General features: G+C 38.1%; 1 protein-coding gene across 1 annotated transcript in view; it reads right to left on the bottom strand.

Annotated features, from left to right (window-relative positions):
* The window catches only part of LOC103776243 (chromodomain-helicase-DNA-binding protein 9-like), a gene marked incomplete at its 3' end in the record, with an annotated part of 80,240 nt that overhangs the window by 46,090 nt on the left and 10,979 nt on the right, over window positions 1–23,171 (bottom strand). The window contains 1 exon segment of the mRNA XM_008943741.1: window positions 677–1,014. Coding sequence (XP_008941989.1) covers window positions 677–1,014 — 338 coding nt within the window.

The following is a 23,171-nucleotide window of genomic DNA, read 5'->3' as shown; positions in this document are numbered from 1 at the left end:
CTTTCCTTCAAAAATACACAGGAGGCTAAGTTAACTCTAGAGTTAGAAGATGTGCCACCTATAACGTAACATTTAAAATCTTCAGAAAGCTCCTTACTGCAATGTATCCACCCAGCCTGATCCAGCTGAGTCTGCAAATTTAAGAGTGCAGATGAAATTGATATGACTGAAAACTACAAAATGCTTAGAATACAATTTTTTCAATATACACTTTACTTTTGATACATATAATAGCTATAAGATCATTCACTTGCAAACAAGTTCATAAGATTCCAGTTTCTCCCTATGCAGCTTATCACGCACACTGTATTTAAGATACATGCCCAAACTGATAAAGACAGCATTTATAGCATCAGATAAAGTTAATTTGGAGTCGGAACTGATTACAACACTAGATGAAAGACACTTTGGTCTTGTCTATGCTTCAAAGTAACTATAGAATATTGTAGGAAATTAATTTAAAATTATTCCTTTCAAAAGGATAGTCCTACAAAGATTTTATCTGAAGAGAACACAGAGCACTCTTGTTACTGAATGAGAGTCCACACATGGATTTAATCAGGAAGAATTTTGTGTAGGCAGTGGTGGAGAACATTTTATTATCAGTAAGCAGTTTTCATTTTAATCAAAGATTTATAGTCAGAAGACAAGTAAGAAGACATTTTAATCTACGTACCCAATTTTTGTTTTCTCTTTAATTTTGGATGAAGAACCAGTTTTCGGTTTCTTGCTCTCCTTGTCCTTTGGTTTGGATTTAACTTTTCTACCCTTTTTTTCCTCTTTTCCTTCAGCTGAAACACTGGGGAAGTTTTCAGGACTCATTACTCGTGGAATGTTTCTCTCTCCTCTCTCTTTTGCTTTTGCAATCGCTTCAGATATTATGCGATTTGCCTTCTCTTGTTTACTTTCCGAGTCTGCTTTTTTCTTCTGCTTCTTTTCAGACATTGCCCTCACCTGGGTATTCTGCAACTTAGTACATGATCCTGAACCATCAGTCTTCTTAGAGGAAGGAGGCTGTAGGAAGAGACAGTATATAAAATTACCTTAAAAATATGAACATTTCTTGAAAGAAAAATAGAGAATATTTTTGAGCTGGGTATGCATTTTAAAAACATTAAACAGGCATAGGCTCATACAGACACAAAGAAGAAGGAATTCTGTTTATACCACAGAATGGCGTGGGCTTTAGAACAGCTACATCAATTGTGCATTTTAAACAACCAATCCACATAATGAAAGTATGTAAAAATTATCTTTCTAAAATTCTCTCAGCGTTCTTTCCATCACTGTAGTTACAGACACCAACCCTTCACCTATCCAGCATTCCGATACATTTGACACACACCTCAAACATGTCCAGTAAATGATAGTCTCACAAAATCTGAAAAAGCAAAGTCGCCCCAAAGGTAACAGCATCAGCATTTCACCTTGGCTAAAGTACCAGGAGCACTGTTACCTTAAAGCAGATGAAAGACCTACAGGACTAACTCAGCACTAAACAGACCAGATGCTCAAACAAAACAAGATTAAAAAACAGACAATATACAACCAAAACCAAAAATTACAAAGCTCTATATTGATAAAAAGATCAGAAAGCACTATTTCATTTATTTAGATCAGACTAAGGTCAGCGCCTCAGAAAACCATAACTCATTTTTATTTTCAGTTTTTTTAATCACCAGTTCATTCACACATAATTGAATACAACGAATTCAATATTCAGATCACCAGCCCCTCTTTAACCAGGCTAGAAGACATGTTTTTGCTTTCCTCCCCTTCCCCCCCTCCTCTTTGAGGAATGGAAAGAATTTCCTATTCAAACAGACAAAAAAAACAGCAGATAACAGTTATGTTACGTTCTCACCCGTAAATGCGCCTCTGCCTACAGCAGGAAGAAAAGCCACTAGGAATTTCCAAAGACATTTTCTGGCCCGATCCAGTGCACTTCACTGGATACATTTTCTAACCGTGCCTCATCAAGGGTTTAACAGTGGGGCAGCAGCACCGGGCAGGAGGCAGGGCGCGGGGTCCCTCAAATGCCACCTTACGGCCTACAGGCTGTAACAAATAACCGAGACCCGAGAACACGGCAACAAGCTCAAGATGGCGATGCAGCACGGCTCCCGCAGCAGCAGCCAGTAATAAGGAAGGTTATTCAATCCCATTAGCCTTTTAGCCCAAAGAACCCCTCCTCCTCCCACTCATTCAGGCTTTCACTTACCCTTCCTCTTGGCCTCTTCACTGAAGACATTTTTGGCGTCAGACAAAGGCTTGCCCTCTGCTTTTTCAGCACCCCAGGCAGTGCTCAAGAGAAAAGCATTAAAAGAAGATTGCTAAATGGCCTATTTAGCGAGCTGCAGCCAAGATATGCACAACCCTCCACAAACACACATTGTGATTTATCAACATATTCCTCCCTTGGCAAGCACGCATCCAGAGATCCTCCAGCTCAGGTAGGGCCAGGGCTGCCTGCCTGCCTGCCTCCCCTCCACAGCGGGCTTCAACAACAGCTGTAAGCAGACAGCCAGATTCCAACAAAGCACAGAAAGAAACGAATGCACAAAGCATCAAAATGCATCAGCATGAATATTAGAGATGTCGTTAAAAATACTGACTCCTTCTGCGGAAGTAGGCCAGCAGATGGTGCTACCCGTTATTATTCCATTAGACTCTGCCGTTTAACCCCCAACGGACTGCTCTTCCTACATGTGGGGCCGGCGTTAACTCCTCCTTGCCCACCCCCCGCACTACTGCCGCCAGCGATTCCTCCCTCGGATGGAAAATCGTGGGAAGGAAGCGATTTCCTGTCCCCGACTTCACGGCAAACCGGGTGTCTCACGGAAACCGGGAACAGCGCGGGGGGGACTGCTGCTGAAACCCGAGTCTCTGGCCTCGGACCTGTTTTGCTCTCCAACAGACTTTTTCAGGTTTTGGTTTTGCTATTGAATTCATGACTATAAGCGAGCAACAGTGACTGTATAAGCGTTTGCTTACAGACTTCCCTGCTTCCTACAGAAAATGGGAGAACTCCTCGATTCCATGCCTCTGCCCCTCAGCCTGCAGGACATGCTGCGGTGAGGACCTCCTCGACCACACGGGACACGGCTGGATGGTAAACTACTCTTCATTCCAAGGTTTGTTTCAAGTGCTATTTATAAGATCAGACAAGCTTTTAAATACATATTATCGAGATATCAAATAAACCCAAAAAGATATGATTGGGTTTTCTGAAAGGTTATTAAAAAAAAAAAAAAAAGCAGCTTTTGACAGCATAGCTCCATCCTTGCAATACCCTTTATTCTTAAGAAGCCTATTCAAAAAGAATGAAGACAGATCAGGATTGCATTTCCAGTTTGCCTGGTGTCTATTTATAGTTCTGTTCTGTGATCTATATGTGGTTTTCCGTAGAAAATTAAAAACATTGGAAGGATTTTGGAATAGTTACAACCAGGCCTTACACTTAATCAGAATTTCACTTCTATTTGAGACGAATTTCAAAATGAAGTTCATTGTCCATCGAAAACACTGGTGGTACCAATACGTAGGATGGATTCTTTTCTCTAACAATACGACTTCAGTTCAAATATATTTTTATAAATATGCAGCTTAATCACAAGGATAATTATTAAATTTCCATTTTACTTCTCAGAACTCTACGCAGGATGCTTCTACATTAGAGTTACTGTCTCTGGAACAAATTGTAGTGATTTATCTTTTAGGATTACTATTTCATAACTTAGTAAAAATGTTAAATAATGCGCTGTTGCACATTTTGAGATCAGCTAAACTGAAAAAGTATTCCTAATGTACTCTTGGTATCATTTTAGCTCTAAGCCAAATGCTACTAAAGCCAGTATGGGGAGAGGATTTTTTAAAGAAATTGCTACATTCTTGAACATTCCTAGGCCAGAAATGAAAAAAAAAAAAAAAAAAAAAAAAAAAAAAAGTGGGCAATACAGAAGTGGTGGCTTTTTCAAAGCTCTTTTGCAATAATCTTCCTAGTTATTTTATTCCTTTAGAACAATGTTTCTAATGCTACACTTCCTCAAAGCTGCATCCCAAGTTATTCCTCAACAACTTGTACTACCTTCTTACTGTAGAATTGTGAGTATGCTAGACAAGGCTACACTGTTTTAATTCCTCAGGCTGACACTCTGCTTCTTGCTCTGTAGTATTGCTTCTGTTTGTCTCCTGCACTGCACAAACAATAAGTTATTTGTTAGAAAACCAAGAAGATATTTTTTTCCATTTTGCTTCTGTGACATTTTTCAACCATATGGAAATGACATTCACAAAGACGCAGGAAGGCAACAGCCAGCCATTCTAAGCCAAATAAAGCTCTAATAAACCTTCATCAAGGAAGTCACCATTGTCGCAAAAACCGTAACTGGAAAGCAATGTAAGTGTTTTGAGATTAGAAGGACCAGAAACACAACTTGAACTACCGAGGTTGTACTTAGCAATCAAAGCAAAAAAACCCATCTAATTCAGCAGAGGTCTTTTATTCTGATAATAATTTCATCATACCGAGAAATGCGTGGCTTTAAAATAATCAGTTATAAATCAGCATGCATCCTGAAAACAATTTCAAAAGCTACATAGCATCTAGAACAAAAAGGACAAAGCCAAGTCAAAATTACCCCTCCCCCTTACTGAGAAGGGATGCAGATGAAATATCCTTTTGCCAACAGCTTAGACACTTATTCCGTCTATCAGCATCAAGAAGGAATTTCTTGACAGAGGAGAAGGTGGAAAAGAAAACCCTGAGAGAGCCATGCATTTAAAACCTGAAGATTTTACTTGGAAAAATATATTTTTGCTTTTCATGGTTGCAAAGATAATCCAAATATAACTCAATGTGAACCAATACAATCTTGTCTTGAGCCTGCACAGGGAGAGCTCCAGGGCATCTGCTGATGCTAATAGCTTTGCCAAGCAGCAGCGAGTGCAAGGAGCAAGCCTCCTGCCAGCTCTCTGCAATCCTGCGGGCAGCAAAGAAATTGGCAGGAATCAAGTCAAATTGATGCTGCTGCCTGCAAAAGCCATTATCAGCAGCAGGTAGAGGCTGTACTGCTGGTCACGTGAAGAGCTAGCCCTAAAAATCCTAAGGGTGGAACGGATGAGACAACAGCTATAAGGCTTCCCCGCATATGCCCCGACTCACAGCAGCCAGGGGAGCATCTTCTCGGCAGAAATTCTTCAACAGAATTTGATAAGCTGTCTTGCAAGAGTAGAAGGTACGCTACATATGTCTGAATGATATCTTAATTAATGTATAAACAATCAAGTTACCAGACAATATCGAGACGCAGACTCACGACAGCAATCTTCTCAATAGCTAGCAGTGCTCTGCTGAGCACGCTTCTCATAGAAAGGCATTTCTCCAACACTTTCTTGTGGGTCGCGTAGGACATGCATTTGAAGACCTTCCCTGCCATAACAGTACTTCTGACAGCAAAGACAAATCACTGCCCTCAACACCTACAGACACCGGGTTTTTTTCCTCGAATGCCTAAACCCATTTTCATTTGCTCCACAACTCAGTTTCTTCACATCTCGTGCACGGCAACACACAGCCGCAAAAAGAAGCTAAGTTTAACACAGAAAAAACTTCTATCTCCTACAAAACCCTCTTGAATCCTGCCTTGTCTATTCCACCAGTAGAATATTGCTTCTACTGTAAAAAGAGCCTTCTTACAGCAGGTATGGCCATCTGTGAGACAGAAGTATTATTTTCAATTCCGTGCATGCACAGAATCTTTAAGACTAAGTGTCTCTCCCAGGTTGCATCCATTGTGGATACACTCTAAGGACTGGTAATACCTTTGCCCGGAATTTTAATCAGTTACACAATCATGATTTAATTCTATAAAGCAGTTCTTTAAAATAATTATTTTTCATTTGTGGATCTACTCACACAAACATTAGCTACCATTAAGAACTAAATTATGACCCTAACAGTACAAAGCAAGGATTCACATTTGCATTGCCTTGAATGGTTCTTCTACTGGTAGCAATGCACACCTGCAGTAAGCTGCAGACACTAAGTACGATATCCCTCAAGAGCATAACAAGTTCTTCCTAGTCTACCAGGTCCTGAAGAAAATCAAGATGACCCCGACATCAACTGCACCGAAAGCAACTAAAGTTAGCCACCTGGAACCTGATATTGACGCATTACCACATTATCTTTGTCCATGTTTATTACTAAACACAGAATCCATTTATGCATGTTAAGTCTGCAAAACAGTATCGATATCACAACTGTAATACAAATAAAATGAGTCATGTAACTAATGATAATCAAATAGTGTGGGATCTTTTTCCTAAATCAGCTTCTTATTTCTTTCACATTAGAATCACATCAGAATTTAAAAATTGCAGTTGCTTTTAAGCTGCTACAATGAAAAATCTTAAAGGAAAATCCATTCATCATTTGAATTACAAAGTTGTATTTAGGAATGCAACTTGGAAAGAGCTGCATGAACTGAACTCAGTGACTTCTGAATTCCATTCTAGTACTTTGAACTTTTTTCCTCTATGATAGTCTGCTATAAGTCTTCTAGTGGTTTTTAATGGCAGTTTCATAATAAAAAGGTGTATCTATTAAAAGATACAAGCTCACACCTTGGACAAAGTTGATCTGTAGGGGATTCCTTACTACATAAACGTCTCACCCCACATGCTCGCAGAAAAGACTCTCCTTTGCCGAATGGCAATCCCAGCAAAGTAAGTGTTGGTGGTTTTTTTTCAAGATGATATAATGAAATAAGATTTCAACAGTTAATTGAGCTACTTGTGCAGATATGATGGGAAGATCACCTAAACATGCAACAGGTTTTCTTTTCTCCACGAAAGTGTCCCTTCTCTTTTTTTCCCCTTCAGAGTTCCTTCTGAATTGCAGTTTTTCTCTTGTTCAACAGTTGCCCATGTTGGGATTGCCCTACAGTCAAGGGCACTGGCAAATGAACATCTATGGGGCTCTGTAATTCTTCCATTCTCTCAGTGCATATATGGAACTATTAGAAGAGCCAACAAAGTGTTCGAAATTTTGGTTCTTTCAATGCGCTGATAATACTTTTCCTTCTTTTTCTTGCTTAGTATCATCACTAATGAATGTCTTAAGTGTTTAAGGGATACAGAAACTCAAGACAGACATATGTGAAACCTAACCCAAATTAAAATAGATGTGTTGCAGATAGATAAAAAAAGGGAAACAGATATGGGGTGGAATCTATTTTTTCCATCTTCCAAATTTGTTATCTGTAATGTTGATAGATGAATGACTAACAACTACAGCAACTTAGCCTGGCAATAGTTTTTCTGTTGTATAACAATCATTTCCGAATGTAAATGTGGTTCCTGTGATTTGTAACCTCACAAGGCATTTAACACCAAGTTTATGACCCAATTTAAAATCTGTGGGAATGAAAACATTAATGTAAAGGTCAACAACCTTGAATTAGTCAAGTTTCTAAGAGGAAACAAGCACCTGCTTTGAATGTCACACACACTCCACAGAGTGTTGTTTCTCATTTAAAAGCTACAGAATTCAGTAATAATATCTCTAATCATGCTTCTCTACTTCTATAGCCAAGATACATAGTTGTAATTATTAGAAGCTTCTTATCCAGGAAGCCTCTGGGGAAGGTTTCTCTGGGAGAAAATCAACCCACTGTCCAGTGCAATCAGATACCACAAACCTGGTCGTGCTGTAAAGGCAGCAGCAGATAGTACAGGATGAGTCGATGGGAAACATAAGCTTCCATTTGGAAGATTTATAAGACAGTTTTTCGGGGTTCAGTGCCAAATAGTTATATTGCTTTCTGAATATTTAGTAAAAACTTTGTGCAACTTTCACTGTAATTCTTAAAAGAGGTACTATGTAATGGAGCATACTAAACTGCCAGGAAATAAAACAAATTGAGAATTTAATCTTGCTTACTCTGCCAAGCTACTGCACTGGATGCATTTCCATTTTCAGTGGCTTGGTGTTCTGTGCTCATCATGTACCCACTTCTCTTTCTTCCTAGTCTGTAATGGTGAACACAGCTATTTGGCAAATGGTATACAATACCAAAAAAAAACCAAACCACTGCCTCAGCAAAATTTCTCAGGTGCTGTTTCTCACACGCAGAATCAGTAACTGTGAGTACTTGCACTGATCTAAGCCTCACGCAGTGTGTGCCTTTCGTTTCTACCCATGGTGCAGGGCCCCCACTAGAAGTACCACTATACTTAACATGAGGAAACTCTGGACTCCAAATGAAAAATAGGAATGATGATATTCAAGTCAGCTGGCATTGTGGTTGCACAAGAGATTTGAATTACTAGGTTCAGACCAACTTCAGAGTCATGCCATACCTCAACCTCTATAGTTTTTTTTAAAGCCTTTAATACCTGTCCTAGCCTAAGGGTCTAAATGTTTTAGCAGAAAAGTTCCACTACTCTCTTTCTTTCTTTCTTTCCCTCTTGACTGATCTTACCTTACAATTTTCAGAATTATCTGACTCTTTAAAAAACAGAGTGGACTGAACTCAATACTCTATAAAAGGAAAGTCAGGTTTCAGTTCACGGCTTGAAGTAAGTCCTGTGCAAGCATCTGGAAATAAAACCGAGAGGTACTTCACCAAAAGTATGGCCAAGAAAATCACACTGATCTTTCAGATTTAAAAAGTCTAGCCATTAGAGTTCAGAACCCCCAGATAAAGACCTACAAATATATTGATCCACTGAAATCACACTTCAAAGACGTTCCTAGAAGGTACAGGTAAAATATTCTTCTGAAGCACACCCTCCCTCCCCCCCATTTTTTATACTATGGAAACACTTATTTCAGGTCAAGCCAGATGGCTTCTATAACCATGGAGGGTGGAATGCTGAAAAGCAGCATATCCGCTCTCCCCAGCTTTTTCTTAATGACCTTTTATATGCCAGAAAACCACATTTACTCAAACTGCACTAATTTCTAGTCTTTCATGACTGAACAAATGTTGGTTAAATAATTTAACACATCAATAAGTGATGCTTCAAGAACCTGCTGAGTAAAAATACCGCAGAAAATCAGAATAAGCTGTTAACTTGGTTATGTTCTGTAGGAAACCTTGCATTCCCTCACAAGGTTAAATTCAGTTTATTTTTGCATTATACTTTGATTCCAAAAGAGGGGGATTCCATGAACAGATATTAAATGTAAATATGAAGCTCAGTGAGGTATGCTAAAAATATTTTTTCTATACTTAAAGATTTGAACTTTTCTTTAGCTCCAACAATTGAAACTTTAATCCTCTTTGATTTTGGAAAGGAAGAAAACCTTTATCTGTAAGAAGGTACCTGTAATCCCAGCTTTAACATTGATAAAGGGAAAACAAAAGCACATAGCAAAATGGAAGCCAACAACAAAAAGAAATTCCTACATGACTTTTGGCAGGAGAAAGTTTGGGTTTTGGTCTGCCTCTCCCGACGGGTATGTCACCTTTTCAGACATTTTCCTGAGGTTAGATTTTGAGACTTTGGAAAAAAAAAAAACAACAATGTACAAGTATTACAAGTATTTATTCTAAAACTGCAAGAACAAGCATCACATAAAAAAAAACCTCCACCACACACATATAAAAATTTAATTCTTCCATAATAGAATGACTTAGTATTCCATCTCTCCGGTTTGTAAACATCAGGTGTCTTAAAAATATAACACACAGCAACAAAATCTACCAAGTATAAGCTTACTGTGGGCAAGTTTTCTACTCCTGCTACCATCTGCTAAATTTTTAAAAGGCAGATGTAGCAGTAATACAAATAAAGAGGGCAGACATTCCAGTATCAGTATTGTGAACTGCATCATTGCTTTTCAGCTGTCTACACACAGATCTGAATGGTATAAGTAGCAAAACGAGTTCTGCAGACACCTGTGGACTTTTTCCTAATGCTTCTCAACCTAAACCATCCCTGCACCAACTAAAACCTGAGCCAGTCTACAAAATACCACGCTTTTTGAGATTTAAAATAGCAGTACAAAGCAGTAGTCCATTTCCCCCCTTATCTGGATGCAGAAGACATCTTCATGCAGTTGCTATCTTGAAGACTAACCTACCAAAGTATAACCTGACAGGAAGCTAAGTTTGTTCACTACACCTTCACCAATTCTCACTGTCTGTCCCAAAGAAACACACCATAAATACCTTCACCTGACTGGCCTCTTTCCCAGGCTGCTTGATCTAAACCAAAACAGTAAGCTATACTAAATGCCTCCCCATCCCACCAAGTGACAGAACAGCTGTCCCTCAAGAGCAAGGAACACTTCTGTCCTTTATTACAAAGCCAGTCTTTGATAATCATACATTCTTTGACTAATGACTTAAAAGAAAGATTTTGCTTTAAAACGTTCAGCTAGCTTGTTTTTCAGCTCTCAGGTTACAGTTATATATGCACATTCAACTACATGTGACAGATGTTCAATTTTTATGCAGCTTGCTCTTAAAAAAACTCAAGGCTATATAACTATGCCATACAAGTTGGTGCATATAAGCTTCCAAGCTCCTAGTAATTTTTAATCTGTTGATCGAATTTAGTCAAATTAGAAGAACATAAATCTCAGAGATCTCCCTACCACTCACATGAAGCTGGCACACAGGTAGAGAAGAGCTGTCTTAGTAAGTGAAATGAAACACAAGCTCAATACTTCTTGGACCTCTAAGAATCCACATAAGACATGACAACTCTAGCAACTACAAGCTGCACAATCCAATCCTTCAACACCACATTATTTCATTCTTTCTTTCATACTTTTTTTCCATACAGATTCTCATTTGACAAAAGCAAACCCAAACAACAGCTCTCCTAAGGCAGTACTAAATGGGCCTTCCTGTTATCTACCCCCTCTTCCTCCTCTCAAGGCTTTCAAATGCATCAAAACCAAAGAACTGTGGAAATGCTATAGACACCCATATTTCTTCAGAAGATATTTTTATTAAGTGGCCCAAATACCAGTCTTTTATACCTCCTTTTTTTTTTTACATTCATGCTTAGTAATATCTAACATTGCCTTCTAAGTTATTTTTTTTTCATTTCCACCTGTGCACTCAAGCTTCTCAAATGTGCAGCTACTGACAGGACTCCCATCACAAATTTTTACATCATATAGATTAATAAGTAGCTTAATAAGTACTTTTTAAAAGGCAAATCTGTGGTCTACACCTGTCCATTTATGACAATATTTAAACTGTTGTACATCTGCTGAAGTATTTGTTTATGCACAACATCATTCTCTAGTGTTAAATAATGATTGAAAACAAACTTTTCAAAGCATACATTGAAAAGTATTAATTTTGAAGACTGGAGTACACTGTGTATTCCCAGAAACACAGGGTTTATCATTCTTCCCTCTTTCAAAAAGTTCAATATAGGAAGCTTAAAATTTAGGCTAATATGTCCTGAAAATATTCCACCTAGTGTTTTTCCATTCTAATTACTCAAGACTGCCTCAATTCTCTATGTATAGTAAAAACAGAACAAGAGAAGACTGCTGTAGTAGTTTATATTTCTAGCTATCAGCTTCAGAAACTACTGCTTACTTTCTATACCTTTTTTTTAAGCATTCTAAAGCTCCTGTCCTGAAAGACAAATTCACAGCCTTGGTTGTCTGAAGTCAGCAAAACCATTCACACACATCGGTTGAAGTGCATAAAGAAATCTTTCAATATGATGATCAAAGTAAAACTTATGCAAAGTTATTTTCTTTACTGACACAAATGTAGTGTCTAATGGGAAAGATTATTTCAGAAACTGCCTGTCTGGAAAGGAACAAGATCTATTATAATGTAGCATCTTTCTTTAAGGCCTTATGAGTCACAAAATTTAGTTAAGCTTTAGCAATTTTCCAAAGCTGCATGCATGATCAAAAAGCAAAACAAGGGGCCAAATAAAATCCAAGCTTGTATTTTCCTCAGTATACACAATGCTTAAATTCTGTAATCAGAGTGCTAGTAATTGTAAGTTCAAGTCTGTAACAAAAAAAGTGAAAAAAATACCTGAAATGAAACATACTCCAACCAAAAAATTAGGCAAAAGACAGACATGTTACACAGAATATAATGAACATTTCAGTGCAATTTTTATTGCTGTCTTCTTAAAACACACATTTTTTTACAACAGCTCAAACTCACAATAATCCACTGAAAGTCTGTTGCTAACGAGCTTTATATGCAAAAAAATTATCAAGTGCAACTGTAGCAAGCAGGTGCAGCCCAGGAGCTCAAGAATCTACCTTCAAGGTACACCAGCCATGGAAGCAGCAAACCCAACCGGTATACACCACAGAATGCCCACACTGACCCGAACCATCCAAATGTTGTCATCCATAGAGCTAGGTAATGGTATGTAGATCCATGACCTCATACCAAAATGGCAATTGCAATAACCACTGTGAAAACTGAAGACACTATTGTGTTTGACCATTACAGCTGTATGCAGCTGGAAACAGATCATATCTGTCATCTGCGTGTATAAAATTCCCTCACAGTAAAAGCTGGAAAGGGGAAGGAGGTACAAATAGGTGCACTAACTCAATCTATATAAATAAAAACTGTAAAAGTCACATTTTTACTACATTACTAAAAAGTCTTCCATACACAGGAAAACCTAAAGCTGCCAGAAGCAAGCGTGCAGCTTTTTCACCTGCCACTGTAAACTCAGGTTTGGAAATATCAAGATACAGGACAGGCTTTTCAATACAGTAGATACAGACAGAAAAGATACATGAAGATTTTATTTTTGAAGGTGCATAAAGCTTTGCATTGTAAATAGCAGCTGAAATTGACTGTTTTTAAGGAAAAAAGAGTATTTCATTAAGCTATGTACATCATACAAACTAGAGGGAAGGAAGTTGAATGTGTTCAGATAGCTTTTATCCAAACTCATCCCTTCACACCCAACCATTTAAATAACACTGCCACTCTTCACACGTAAGTCTTCAGTAAAATTCAGTAAAAATCCATATTATTTTTAGAGTATTAATGTTTTAGCTACTGTTTTCTCTTCAAGCAGACTTAAATCAAATAATTTTGTTTACCTTTAGACAGAAATTTACATCAAATGACAAAATCCTTAAGAATGCTGATTGTAATGTAAAATAACTAAGAATTGGCTGCAAAAACGCACATCATGTAAAACAAAATTACAAACCCTTTCAAAGTAAACTGAAAAAAGAGCTTTTCTATTTTCATTTTCCCAAGTTACTATCTGCCCACTCATATTCTAAATAGCCGACACTTTTGTGTGCCATCAAGAGATTAATTTTCTCATGCTTTTTATTACTGACCAGAGAGGAAGACCAGGAGACAAAAACCCACCCAAACCACCTCCACAACATACAACACTAAAAGAGCTTTTCTTTAATTTTAATCTGACCTCCCAAGAAGGTCTTGAGCATGCCTATCCCCAAGCACACTAGGAAACCAGTATGGCATACATCTCTACTTAGCAAGAACAAGCATGGGACCAGAATGGTAACTGTTCCTGTCCAAACTTCATGTCACTTAAAGAGAACATTCTACACCTCTCTTCCTTCTACACCTCTCATGGGAGTAGCTTGGTAAGAAAACATTTTCATAATTAGACCCAAAAACTCTTTCATCTTCATGAAATTTACTACTGCCACTATTTCCTTACACTCTCCCCATGCCAAACCTCTCCATTTGTTTTTTGTCCCAGAGTCAGAAGGCATCCCTGTTGTGAAGGGCCATAAACTGCAGAACCTTCCATGGTCTCTTTTTTATACTCTTCTGCTACTTAAAAGAGTCACTTAACCTACTGAAGTGATGAAAGCAAAGGGCAAGAACTATGCAGAACTAGCAAGGACCTGCCCACCTTTTGTCTCAACACTTCACTTTTGCAATTACCTAGAGAAATGAAAACTGGGCTAGGTCAGAGAAACAACCACAGCTCAAACAAAACAGAGCCAGATTCTTTTCCACAACATGTTTCAACAGTGTAATTTACCAAATTCTACTCAAATGCTGTAGTACTCGGACTGCAATTGTAAAAAAAATTCACTCTGAAGTTAAGTGAACACGCTTATTCAGACTAGGAGGGCTCCTGGAACAACATTCTGTAACTGATCAGTGTCTTGGTCAGTAGCAGAAAATGATACTAGGATAAAATTGCAAGCCTCCTGTTTAATTTTTTTTTTTTTTTTAATTTGTTATGAAAAACCCTATGCATTTTCACAGCAAAACCATGAAGTATCACACACACACAAAAAATATCCCTATGATTTGATTGCGTATTAATAGGGAAATATTGACCATGAACTATCTTTAAATCAAACCAGACTGTATATTCAGAGCAGCTAGTATGCAAGATCTCTGTTTACAATAGTTTTATTCACTAGGAGCAGTTAAGAGTTTACACCATCTTTGAATGTAGCATTTTTCTGTAGTATTCCTCAATACCTAAGAGAGCAGCCAAAACGGTTTCAATGTTTGTCATTTCAGTGAGACAAAAAAACACAACCAAATCAGCACTTTAACATACATTAAAATATAGTGACAGAAAAGGGGAACAGTGCTTTATTTTTAACATTAACAGCTAGAATAATACCATTAAAACCAGTACTGACTGCAAAGCATATTTCCATTTAAATCAAAGGAGGACATACCTTTTCCACTTCAATTCAAACTAACTTACATATTTTTAGTTTCAGCTCCTATGAGCTACTTCAACAGCTAAGCCAAAATCTCCAATAGAAAATACTACTTTAGCACCTATGCAACCCTAATGAAACAACTCCTGTTGAATCTAATTTCATCAGTTAAATATTCCTGGACAAAATCTTCCCCCCCATTGAGAAGCAATTTATCATAAAGAAGCAATTGGTTTGAAAACCAAGGTCACAAGTCAAACTATGCTACTGGAGACCAACAGGATTCAATTTCAGGCGAAAGAAAAACCTCAAAAGCAAGAGACCTAAAATGTTTTCTCCCTAGATGTCTTCTAAAAAATATCTAGAGAAAGAACACAGCAACCAAAAAGTTCACAGAGATAAAACAAAAAAAAAACCCAAACCAAACAAAAAAACAACCCAGTGGGGAGCATGAAGTTATCATAGGGATTAAACAAAAAGCTGCAAGACAAGTCTCTAGAAACATAAGCATAGCAATAATTTTTAATCTCAGCTGAGTGTTTCTATTAGCAGAAGCAGCAGGACTGGACCAAATGTAAAGCTCCAGACAAGAGAAATTCTTATTATTTTCAAGAGAGTTAAAGCCAACAGAAACTGCTGTCAACATACAGCAGAATGACAGCCTGGTTCAGGACAGTACTGTGCTGTCAAGGACATCCTCAAGCATAGACAGGAAGGAGCACGAGCACCTTCACACCTCTGTCCCCAACCAGCAAGGCTGAAAACCTCCTGAAATCAAAGCCCGTACAAATTTGCAATTAGTTGCAGTAAGCCAAACAGCATGCAGGGCTTGGCACCACAAAACATGCCATCGACTCCAGGTATCTGGAGTTCATCAGATTTCATAATACCACATGATTGCAGGTCAAAGAAACCTCCACTGGATGGCATAAATAGGAGCTACAAAACAGACATATCAAAATAAATTTGCCTAACTTTAAAAAAAATGTTTTTGCTAAACTCAAAGACAGTAAGACATGTGTCTGATTTAGTCACTCACAGGTTTCATAAATTAATTGCCCACCCACTCTGTGAAAACTCCTGTTCTCTAACAGCTGGTTGCTGCTTTTTACACTTGCAAGATCCAAAGTTCCTGCTACAATAAAATTTACACATCAAGCTGAGCCATACCTGGGCCTCATGAACAGCTGCTACAAAGGTTTTGCCAAGAAGAAATGCAACCCAAATGTACTGCATCTTCTAACACTATTTCTTACCCCTTTGAAGTATATAAACAGGTACTGTAAGCCACAGCATGTTGCAGGTCACAAAAAGCACAATAGCTGTGTTTTTTTAGTAAGTTTGCTTAAAATACTATTAAAGAATTCTCCTTCTATATCTCTGTTGTGGAAAAAAGACGGTAGAGTGAAACAGTTGTCTGTAAGATGACTTTTAAGATTATTTTAAAAACCTGTCAGTCAGAAGTCTTTCTGAAACAATGTTTCAAGCTGTAAGAAACAAAACACTCAGAACCAAAATATTTGTGATGTCATCTTCAACACTAAAGCAAACTTCTCTTTCACTTCCAACATACAAACAAAAACTACACTGCAAAGTCACAAGTACCTCTGAAAAGAGGCCTCCCTATCACTCTATGAAAATAGTTCTCGTTTGCAATTCTACATGATGAGTAGCACTAGATGAAAATATGCAATATGCTACTAGCATTGAAATCACTTTCAAACACAGAAAAGGCAGTGTGTCAATGAACGATTTCATAACATACCAATTAAAATGCTAGCCTTTACAATAAGACATCAAGCGAGCAAAAAACCCAAGTGCAAACACAAGTCAAATAACCCCCACAAAAGAAAACCTGCCACACATATGAAAGAAAAAAAATCTCTACTACAAATTACACAGCTTTCAAAAATGTAAGACTTGTCAACTGCTTCTAGCCTAAAGCTACATTCCTAGATTCATTTATCAAACATAGTCAAATCAATGCAAGAATCTCAGCATCCTAGAAATCCACTCACTTGTATTTATTAGCCTTAAGAATTCACAAACTCAAGTCACTCAACACCTGGAGAAAGACACTATCTTGTAACTTGTGCAGATTTTTTCACATGATAATGACCAAAAGCAAACAATGCCTCTCCAGATGCAGGAGGCTGTTAGGTGGACAAAGTGCTGGAAATTAATTTCTCTGTATCTTTACAATTAACGTAACAGCTAAGAGAAACTGTAAAACCTGAGTACACAAAGCACTGACATTTGGACAAAAGCCACATGAATTCCAAATGTACTTCAGGTTTTTTTTGCTTCAAAATCATACTACTGGTTAACATCTTTTGAAGTTCTGCTTCTCTTCCAGTAATAACACTTCACTGTAAAGTTGATTTTCTACAAAATGTCTCAAGGTGAACTGCTGTCCTAGAAGTTTTAGAGGCACTGGTTCGTAGACACTCAGAAATTCAGATAACAGTGTTAGACATATCAGATGAGTTGTTACTGGTGCCAGTGCACAGTCCCAGAAGGAGCCTACTTGCTCTTGCTTTGCATTTGAGGTGAGGTTCATGCACAATTATTTTGCCTCTACTTCAGAAAATGATGCTTCCCACTCCTTCCTCTCTCCCCACCACTGTTTCTATAGCACACAATTCTGTGTAGCTTAAAGAACTAAATCAGGAACTTGTATTCTTCAAAATCACTCTCAACAAAGTTTCTCTGCACCCGAGTTTCCCAACTCAGCTCATAGCACAAATGGTTGCATCAACACAATATGAAGTGGAAGACTAGGAGCTTTTTTTCCAGATACTTTTTTTCCCCTTAAACTATTTATATTTTAGGTTTACATTGAACTGCAGTTTTAACAGCCTTTAGAGTGGGTTGCTGTCTCTAGAAGACAATTTAAGATGGGTTTTGTTTTCTCTGTAATTAGGCACCACTTCTTGCAGACACTAAGCTCAAATACATCAATGCTCTCACATTACTGAATTGCTTTATAGTTCTTCAGTGTTAACAAGACATCTGCTTACAAATTATTATTTAGATTATTCAATCACACTTATTCTGCAATACTAATTAAAATAATATGTCCTTTACTTATTTTTGTCAACTAGTCTCGTCTTGATATCTGTAGGATTACTCCTGAAAGCTGACCTAGCCAGAAAGCTCCTTCCTATACTTGCCATCTGCTAACTACTTTTTACAAAAATGCTTCTCTTCTGGCATGTTTTAAAAGACAATGATTGCAGTCATTTAATCAGTGTGCAATCAACTCAGGAAAAAAAAAAATTCTGAAATTATAATTATTACAACAGCAAGTACTTGGTTTTAAAAAGGAAACATACACAAAGAATTGGACAGCATAATATTTGCCAGTGACAAAGACTGAGTTAAGAAAAGTACTAGTAATAGCAAAAAAAGTTCATTAAAAGCAGAATGATGAAAAAATGTAACTCTATCCACCAGAGATGATAATTACTAACAAACACATAATGCCTTTTAAAGAGTAAAGCAGATACTCTGGTACATTTTCTGTTCTTAGTCCAGCAACTTTTGTCTTTCCCTTACTATACAGCTGTATTTTGAAAGAAAAAACAAGGCAAATGAAAAATGGAGAATTTATAAATTAAAATACTCATTAGTAAACGTGTTACAAATTAATTGACAAACATGTACTTCCTTTCTCCAACCTATATAATTTGTCATTTTAAAAAGAAATAAAATGTTGAAAATCACAGAACGTTAGGGGTTGGAAGGGACCTCCAGAGATCATTGAGTCTCACCCCCCTGCCAGAGCAGGACCATCTAGTCTAGGGCAGGTCACACAGGAATGCATCCAGATGGGTCTTAAAAGTCTCCAAGGCAGGAGACTCCACAACCTCCCTGGGGAGCCTGTTCCAGTGCTCTGGAACCCTTACGGTAAAGAAGTTCTTCCTCATGTTGAGGTGGAACTTCTTGTGCTCCAGCTTGTGACCATTGCCCTGTGTCCTATCGCAGGGCACAAGTGAGAAGAGATTGCCCCCTCCTTCCTGACACCCAGCCCACATATTTATACACATTAATTAGATCCCCCCCTAAGTCTTCTCTTCTCCAGACTAAGAAGCTCCAGGTCTCTCAGCCTCTCCTCCTACGTCAGGAGTTCCACTCCCCCAGTCACCCTCATAGCCCTGCACTGGACTCTCTCGAGCAGATCTCTGTCCCTCTTGAAATGGGGAGCCCAGAACTGGACACAATACTCCAGGTGAGGTCTCACCAGGGCAGAGTGGAGGGGGAGCAGAACCTCCCTTGTTCTGCTGGACACACTTTTCTTAATGCATCCCAGGATACCATTGGCCTTCCTGGCCACAAGGGCACACTGCTGTCCCATGGACAACTTGTTGTCCACCAGGACTCCAAGGTCCCTCTCCACAGGGCTGCTCTCTAGCAGTTCACCTCCTAACCTGTACTGGTGCATTTTATTCCTCCTCCCCAGGTGCAGGACGCTGCACTTATTCTTGTTGAACCTCATGAGGTTTCTCTTGGCCCAGCTCTCCAGTCTGTCCAAATCTCGCTGAATGGCCGCACAGCCTTCCAGTGTGTCAGCCAAACCTCCCAGTTTCGTGTCATCAGCAAACTTGCTGAGCAGACACTCTATACCATCATCCAGGTCATTAAGGAAGATGTTGAACAGGACTGGACCCAGCACTGATCCCTGAGGGACTCCACTAGTTCCAGGTCTCCAGCTGGACTTGGCACCATTGATCACCACCCATTGTGCTCTATTGTGCAGCCAGTTCTCGACCCATAACACTGCCTGTTCCTCTATCTCTCATTTTCTGAGCTTGCTCTGAAGGATGCTATGGGGGACCATGTCAAACACCTTGCTAAGGGTATGGTAGACTACATCAACTGGTCTCCCTGCATCTACCCATTCAGTCACCAAAATGCTTATGTAAAACTTAGGAAATGCATCATCCACATTAAACTATAAATAAAACTATCAAAATATTGCTATATTCAATGATGAATACATCACTGGCAAAGAGCCATAGCTCAATAATGAAAACTTTATTATATACAACTATTGTTTTAAAGACTTGGTTCACTCCAGGAACTGCACTCCTGCAGCTAAGAGACATTGCCCTACTCCACCCACTGAACTCTGCATCTGACAGAGCTTCGCCACTTTCACTCCCCCTATTTGCACAGGTCTTTCTGACAACACCACAAAGCAAGCCAAAAAGTTGCAAAATACTGTACAAAGAAGGGTCAGTGGAGGAACTACTTCAACTACTTGTACATACTTGATAAAGCTACTAGGTGCTGGGATGACAACTGAATTGTGCTGCCTCACTGCAGTGGAGCTTTTACTAAACTACAAAGAAGGTGAAAATTCCTCTTAGAGCAGAGAACCATATCAGGCGCATAAAAGTCCTAGAAACGTTTAAAAGGAAACTTCAGGCAAATATTTACATTTGTTGTTATGATGATATCACCTACAAATAAACCATAATTAAAGGAACAAGAACAATATAAATATAGTGAATAGGCTTAATGGGAGCTGTACCAGAACTGTTAAAGCATTTTAGGAAAAAGAAGATTTTACATCTCTTTTGGTTTTGAGGGTTGTTTCTTTGTGGTGTGTGGTTTTTTACATTTCAAGCTAACAAGATTTTTAGTCGGTCCTCCCCTCCCCCCTCAAACACAAACTCATACTGGAACTATCTATATTTCACATCACAGATGATGCAAAGTAGGGTATATTTTGAGAGGTGTACTTTATTACGGTCAGTCCCACTGGAAACTGCCATTCACTGCTTCACAAACAACATTTATAACAGCATCATAATTTTACAATCTTGTATTGTAGCAATACTTAGGAGCCATAATCTATAAACTTATTATGCAAAATAGCCAGTCTCTTCTACAAAGCACCTATATGTAGTGTGATCCATCATTACCTTAAAATATTTCTCATTACAGGCTCACTTAAAATTTAAAAATACCAATATCTAACAAATACTCTGACAAATACCATATCCTTATACATCTTCTATCAAGTATGAAGTAATTGGCTTGTTGTACATCCTGTAACTAGGCAAAAAAATATGACTGCCTACTATGTCTTTCTCTCTTAAGAACTTCGTCGTGCAAGATTCCATATAGGAATAGAACAGCAACCAATGGCGGAGCACGAAGTTTATAAGGGGAATAATCCAAGGGCTGTCTGTCTACAAGGAATTTAGAGTTGATACAGGAGGGAGGCATCTGCTGAGGCAGTCAGAAGAGCAGGCCCTGTCAGGGCATGCATCTCAGCAGTACGTAAGCCTGGACTTGGTCCAGGTAAAACTTAGTTCCCTCTCGGATGATACGCTCACACAGGAGTTTAAGGCAATCTGATAGATAGAGCTGTCCCAGGGCACAGCACCAGACAAGCAACCGTCTACAATGTTCAGACTTCCTTTGCTAAACTTTAAACAAGGGCAAGACAAATTCTCTCCTAAAACACAGTGTCATCTGTTGCTATAAAACAAGTGGTAGGAAAGTTGGTGCTTGCAAGCATAAAAGCACTTGCATGTTTCAAGTCAGTTTTAAAAAAAAAGCAAAAACAAAAACCAGCTGTGATATACTGGAATTTATTAATATATCGATTTATCAAGTGAGGTACCAAACTTTTGGTCACCAAAGGGAAAAGAAGATTCACCTGATTTAAAAACTAAAACTACCAACATGTCCTATAGCACTTGAGAGTATTAATGGAATATTATTTTCCAGTTTAATCTCAGTTGTTCTGCTTTCATGTATGTAGCCAGAAGATATTAAAATGCTTATTACAAAATAACATACGCAGTGAGATGGTTGTAAACTTCTCTCAGGACAGTTTATACTTCAGATTATCTCTCCAACTTCCTTTTTCTCCTAAACATGCAGAACTGAATGTTGAAGCATGTATTTTTATTGTCTTTTTTTACCTTTACAAAAAGCAATTATTTATCTCTAGGAAACTCAAAACAGTTCTAAGAGGAGTTTAAAAAGATCAGAGTGTTATATTAGTCAAAGCTGAGGCTACATTCATCTTCAATGCATTTCTCCACTTGACTTTCTGTTCTCAAACTCACTGATAAAAAATGCATGATGTAATATCAAGGCACTATTTATTTACGATTATAATCCAATTACAGCAGACATAGAAAGTATAATAGCAGCACAAAACATTCTGGATTGTTTTTAATTCTGCAGTATTATTACACTGAGCGATTGTATTAATTTTTAAATTTATCAAAAGAATAGCTGTACAAGTAAAAATATGATGAGCATGCTTGCTTCCAAGTAATGGAGTGAGTATTTAACGTTCTTTTTATTCAATATCCTCTGCTTAACTGCAGTTAAAGACCTTTGGTTGTCTAATGTTGGGTCCATTCTCGTAGCTACAGTTCATGAATTTCATAAAATAAGTTCTCCTTTCTGGAAAAAAAAAATCTAACATTATCAAACGAAAAATGATGAAACTAACTGAATCCACTAGTAATTATTTCTTCAATGTGTACAAAAGCCAGTATGAAATGTGGTTTTGTCAAACAATAAACATTTCACCTTAACTATTATGTTTGAAAGTTATCAAAATCCCTTCCCACCTAACTCCTAACCTAAAGACAAGCAGTTTCAGAAAGACCAATATTCCCTCCTCTACCCTTACCCCACCTTAACCAGAGGAAAAAAACTACAGACACCTGTAAAAAGCTTAAACAGATCAAAGTCATCTTGAACTCTGAGTTCCACAAAGTGATCAAAGAATAAAAGAGAAAACTAGAAATAAAACCTTTCTTAGAATTGTAATCAGACAAAAGACAGACCTGAAATGCTTCTGAACTTCAGTAATTGCCACACTTTTCTATTACTATTTAATTACATACAGCACAGATTTACGGAGGCTTATACAGTTTGCCTCTGCCATTCCCACACCAACACATTCCTCGCTATAGTTCGCCAGCTACTGCTTCACTCCCAGATTCTGAAGGAAATATTAAACATCTGTCCGATTGGATAAACTCAAGGTCAGAATTCAACTTATGTAATTTATGGCATACCTTGAAATAATAAAAACCAAGCTAAGCAGTCCTATAACTGTTTTCTGACTGTTTCATTTCAAAGTTCCTGGGGAAAAACGTTTGTAAAAGTTTAAAAGGTGTCAAGCTGCTTTGTTTTCACACCACGATAAAAACCAAAACCAACCCCAAAAAAATTTCAATACTCTCTACAGGTCTCAGAACTTGAACTCTATTCATAGCTACAAAACAAAGCACTAAAATGCAGGTCAGCAGAACTGGAGTAAGTCTTAAAAGACTCTGACATATGCAACAGAAAAGACACAGCACCAGGAAGTTTTATTAGACCTTCTTTTCAATGCCTGGCCTGTATCCCCCATGCTCCTCACAAATGATACTAACCCCTGGATTTCTGGCCACTTTTCTGGAATCCGCTTCCTTTCCACCCTTCACCCCAAGTATGCTCATGGGAGACCAAGGGCTTCAACACATCTGTTCCCAGCTCTGGGTTCTGC

Source organism: Merops nubicus, unplaced genomic scaffold (genome assembly GCF_000691845.1).
Source record: "Merops nubicus isolate BGI_N331 unplaced genomic scaffold, ASM69184v1 scaffold2157, whole genome shotgun sequence".
NCBI lineage: Eukaryota > Metazoa > Chordata > Aves > Coraciiformes > Meropidae > Merops > Merops nubicus.
This window is presented reverse-complemented; position numbering and strand designations above follow the sequence as displayed.